The 4,948-nt window shown below is 40.4% G+C and overlaps 1 protein-coding gene across 1 annotated transcript in view; it reads left to right on the plus strand.

Annotated features, from left to right (window-relative positions):
- Msn (moesin) overlaps nucleotides 1-4,948 on the plus strand; it is a 75,135-nt gene that overhangs the window by 60,443 nt on the left and 9,744 nt on the right. Inside the window, exons 5-7 of the mRNA XM_031365228.1 lie at nucleotides 801-884; nucleotides 2,009-2,155; nucleotides 4,048-4,144. Of these exons, the coding sequence (XP_031221088.1) occupies nucleotides 801-884; nucleotides 2,009-2,155; nucleotides 4,048-4,144 (328 nt within the window). The remainder of the gene's footprint in view (nucleotides 1-800; nucleotides 885-2,008; nucleotides 2,156-4,047; nucleotides 4,145-4,948) is intronic.

Consider the following 4,948-nt stretch of genomic DNA (forward strand, 5'->3'; position numbering starts at 1 on the left):
CTGGAACTCACTCTGTAGACCAGGATGGCCTAGAACTCATAAATCTGCCTGCCTCTGCCTCCCAAGTGCTGGGTGGGGATTAAAGGCGTGCGCCACCATCGCCTGGCGAGACGGCGTATTTAAAGCAGTCCTTGTTTAACAATCTAGTAGAACTATGGGTTGGGCCTCGTGGTTTCCCTCAGAGTATTTTGTGACTACTTCCCTGCTCTGTATGCAAAGCTGTCTTATAAACACCAACTGTTGACTCTAAAAGGATCTAGGAGAGAATATTTCTGCCTGTTTTTACTGTTAGCCCCTCATCACAGACTACTATGTATTCTTGTTGAGCTTGGAGATGCAACACATTATTAGCATTGTGGTTAATGGTATAAAGAGGATCTGGCCTGTTTTATTAATTTTTCTTATCCCAGAACTTGGTGGGGTGGGGGGTGTGAGGCAGTAGAGCTCTCTTGAGTTTGAGGCTAGCCTGGTCTACATAATGAGTTCAGGACAGGAGAGCTATATATAACAGAGAGAACCCATATCAAACAAACAAACAGACCCTGCCTCAAACAAACAAACAAATAGGTGACTAAAGAGGATAATTCCATTGTTCTGTTTGGTCATCTGTTCTTGGAGTTCTTCTTTTAGGAAGTTCCCTATGTCTACCTCAGTGTGTTCTGGTCTGATTTTCAGTATGAATCCAGCAATACATCAGTGAGCTAACTTCACATTTGTATCAACTCCATAGAGAGCTAAGTGAGCTTCCCTTCCTTCCTGCCTATGGTCTGTGCTTTATTGACCACTTACTGTTTTTCTAGAGTCTTGGAGCAGCACAAACTCAACAAGGACCAGTGGGAAGAGCGGATCCAGGTGTGGCATGAGGAACACCGGGGCATGCTCAGGTAAGCCTCCCCTAACAGCCATGGGCTTCACTGTCCTTGTAAGGAAAACGAGGATTGTGTCTACAAAGAAAAGGCAAATTATCAGGTGCATTGTTGGATATTAAGAAAGAGAGACTAGGGATGATTTTGACACTTAAATATAGAAGGCAACCCTGAATCATTGTAAGACTATGATTTATTTTAGGCACTTTTTAAATCCATAAGAGCAAAGTATTAATGCAAAGGACTATAACTTGAAAAAAACATTAACATCAGGACTTTATTTTTTATTATTTTTATTTTTATGCCCTCTCTGTCTCTGTCTCTGTCTCTGTCTCTGTCTGTCTGTCTGTCTGTCTGTCTGTCTGTCTGTCTCTCTCTCTCTCTCTGTGTGTGTGTGTGTGTGTGTCCGAATGTGTACACCTCTGCTTTATGCCAGGGTGCACATGTGGAGGCCAGACCAACTTTTGGGAGTCTGTTTTCTTCTACTCTACCGTGTAGGTCCCAGTCTGAGCTCAGGTTGTCAGGCTTGCTGGTCAATGCCGTGACCAGCTGACCCAACTTGACAGCCCTAGAAGTTCTTTTAAGAGATGATCTCATTATGTAGCCTAGTTTGATCTTGAATACACAGTACAGGCGGTTCTAGGATTACAGGCATGTTCCACCACTCCCTACATCTTAAACAGCTCTGAGTGCAATGAAAAGGAAGGAAGATCAGGGTTTCCAGGAAGTTTCTGGGCTATCTTGTTGTTGTTCCCCTAAAAACAAATGGGAAAGAAGCTCTCTAAATACTGTAAAAGCATTTTATAGCTGTCTAGTTGAGGAAGAAATTTCATTTTTAAGAGGATGACGCAATGCAGAGGAAGGAAATACAGTTTCTATAACAGCTAATATTCCAGAGGCCAACAAGGCACAGACTGTTCTTATTCTTTAGGCTACTGTCAGCAGTTTTTATTTAATAGAAATAATGTGTTTTCTTGTTACTAATCACTTGCTTAAGTTCTATCCATTTCCTAATCCTGCTACCAAGACCATTGTCAGAAACAGAGAGCAAGCTGGCTTTCCATGCTGCTGGGTCTGCTAAGGAAGCTCTACTTTGTGATGATACTCCGATACTCCTCTCCTATTCTGTATCATATATATAGGGAGGATGCTGTCCTGGAATATCTCAAGATTGCTCAGGACCTGGAGATGTATGGTGTGAACTATTTTAGCATCAAGAACAAGAAAGGCTCAGAGCTGTGGCTGGGCGTGGATGCCTTGGGTCTCAACATCTATGAGCAGAATGACAGGTATGCTTTGGACTTCTCTCAGTTATTTGAATCGCTCTTAAACATAGGCATCATCCCTTACCACAGAGCAAGACTATACCACTTGAGTCTTACCTCAATGATTTTTCTACCTGATTAGGTCCCGCCAAGATGATTGTACACCTTCCTTCATCCTGTATTGACGAGAGTACTATCTCTATTATGATAGCCACTAGATACATGTGACTATTGAACATTTGACATGTCGTTACAACTGAGATATGTCATAAACAAAACCTGCATGTCACATTTTCAAGAACTGTTATGAGAAAAAAAATGTCTTGTTAATCATCTTTCTGTATCTATGACAGGATACCTGGGAGAAGTCAACTTAAAGGAGGAAAGATAGGTTTTGGCTTGTACTTTCAGGATTTTCAGTCTGAATTTCCTTGATGCCACTGTGTTGGGCCTGAATTGAGGTAGAATTTCATGGTGGAGAGCATGTAGTTGCTCACATGCTGGCGTCTGGGAAATGGAGAGTGAAAGGGGAAGGGAGTGGAGTCTCAATGACTTCTTTGAGGGCATGCCCCCAATAATCTACTTCCTCCAGCAAGGCCCTGCTCAAAAAGTTCTGCCACCACTAATAACACCATTTTTCTGACAACCTAGCCTTCAACAAATGGCCTTTTGGGAGACATTTAATATGTAAACCATGCTGGGTCTGGTGATACATGTCTGTTGTCCTAGCACTCAGGAGGGGCAGATAGCAAGAATCAGGAGTTCAAGGTCAGCTTTAGCTTCATAGATAATTCATGGCTGTTTTAGTTTAGAGTTATAATTGCTGTGATGAAACACCATGACCAAAAGCAACTTGGGGAGGAAAGGGTTTATTTTAATCACACTTCATCATGAAAAGCAGTGAGGGCAGAAACTCAAGCGCAGCAGGAATCTAGAGGCAGGAACTGAGGCAAAGGCCATGAAGGAGTACTGCTTAGGCTTGCTTCTCATGGCTTGTTCGGACTGCTTTCTTATGGAACCCAACACTACCAGCCCAGGGATGGCATCACCCACAAAGTGGTGGGCCCTCCATCAATTACTAAATTAAAATAATGCCCTCCCTACAGCCTGATCTTACACAGGCATTTCTTTTTCTGTTGAGGTTCTGCCCTTTCAGATGACTGTAGCTTGTGTCAAGATGACATAAAACTAGCCAGCACACTGGCTATTCTGGGTTGTGTGAGACCTTGTCCCATTCCCTTTCCTAGTCAAATATAATTCAAACCACAGTAATGTAAAATGTGTAAAATGTGTATATAATATATTTTTAAAATGTTGACTTATATGCTCAATGATAGTATTAGTATTTATCGAGTTAGTTAAACCTTCATAATTAAGTCATTATATTTCCTTTTTATCCATTTTCGTATAGCTACTAGAATTTATAAATGTTACCTTAATTATAATTTTTGGAGAGTGCTGACCTAGAATCTATTTTGTCAGGGTTCATAACATCTAAGTCCCATGTTATGCTTAAGTGACTTTTAGCCTATAAGCCTTGCTATCATATTGTCTTATGGCTTATTTTCCTCTTGGTCTGCTCTTGGTAAGGATGAAATCATCAGATTGTTGTTCCTGAATCTTAGGGCTCATTACTTATCTTCTAAGCTTAACAATTTTATATAGAAGGTTTTCGATTAAGTAGGACCGCAGATGCTCTGGAAGGTTCTTACAAGGTAATTGCTTTAACTCCAAGTGGAACAAAACAACTGGCAATAAGTGATAACAGTAGCTGAGTTGACAATAGGTCTATCTCCTTAAGGGAGAGGTTTGTGTTATGGGATAGAGTGGGGTGGGTGGTAGTGAGGGCAAGGCACTAAGTCTGTTGCCTTCTTGCTTTGCCTCTGCCATGATGTTGTTGGCCTCTGTTCCTACAGACTGACTCCTAAGATTGGTTTCCCTTGGAGTGAAATCAGGAATATCTCTTTTAATGATAAGAAATTTGTCATCAAGCCTATTGACAAAAAGGCCCCGGTGAGTGACTTCTCCTTCTGACTATTTGCAGCAGGGTTTTTTTTTTTCTCCAAGGTTTAGGTAATATTAAGAGCAAACATGTCATTGGATTTTTCCTTCTCTCCATTTTCTGTGGTGTGTAACATGTACAAATGAACAGGAAGCACAAATGGAAAGTAAAATGTAAGGGGAAGTTGATGCTGAGAAATGGCCAGGTGATATTCTAGTACCAAACTCCCTCTGGAGGAGGGCAAGCTACAGGCAGCCCTAAGTGCTGTGTTTGCCCATTGCCTCACCTTCCTAAGCATCCAGAATGTACTCTTTGTATAGTGGGCTTATGTTTAATTGTGGAAAAATGGCTGACCTAGGAGTTCAAACCCAAAGATGGATGACATTACAGATTTACCTTTTAAGACTTTTAATAAGAGATGATGAAACGCTTACTCTCTCTCTGTTTCTTTACCCACAAGTTTTTAAGTCAAGGTTTCATAGTCTGGCCTTAACTTAAAGCAACCTTTCTGCCTTTGGCCTCTGAGTGCTGGGATGACATGTGTGTTTCTATATCCTCTAAATTTTGCCTTTTTATTCTTATATTTAGTTTATTAATTTATATAGTGTGTGACAATAATTAAAGAAGAGATAATGAAATTTGGGGAAAACATAAGGAAGTAGGAATAATGTATTAGTGCTCATGTAGTAGTTTCTGAATAAAACAAATAAAAAGCCAGCAGAGGTTAAAGGCTTTTATTTTATTTTATTTTTTTATTAGATATTTTCTTTATTTATATGTAAATTTCTCCTTTCACAGTTTCCCCTCCAAAAAAC

This window comes from Mastomys coucha, chromosome X (genome assembly GCF_008632895.1).
Source record: "Mastomys coucha isolate ucsf_1 chromosome X, UCSF_Mcou_1, whole genome shotgun sequence".
Lineage (NCBI taxonomy): Eukaryota > Metazoa > Chordata > Mammalia > Rodentia > Muridae > Mastomys > Mastomys coucha.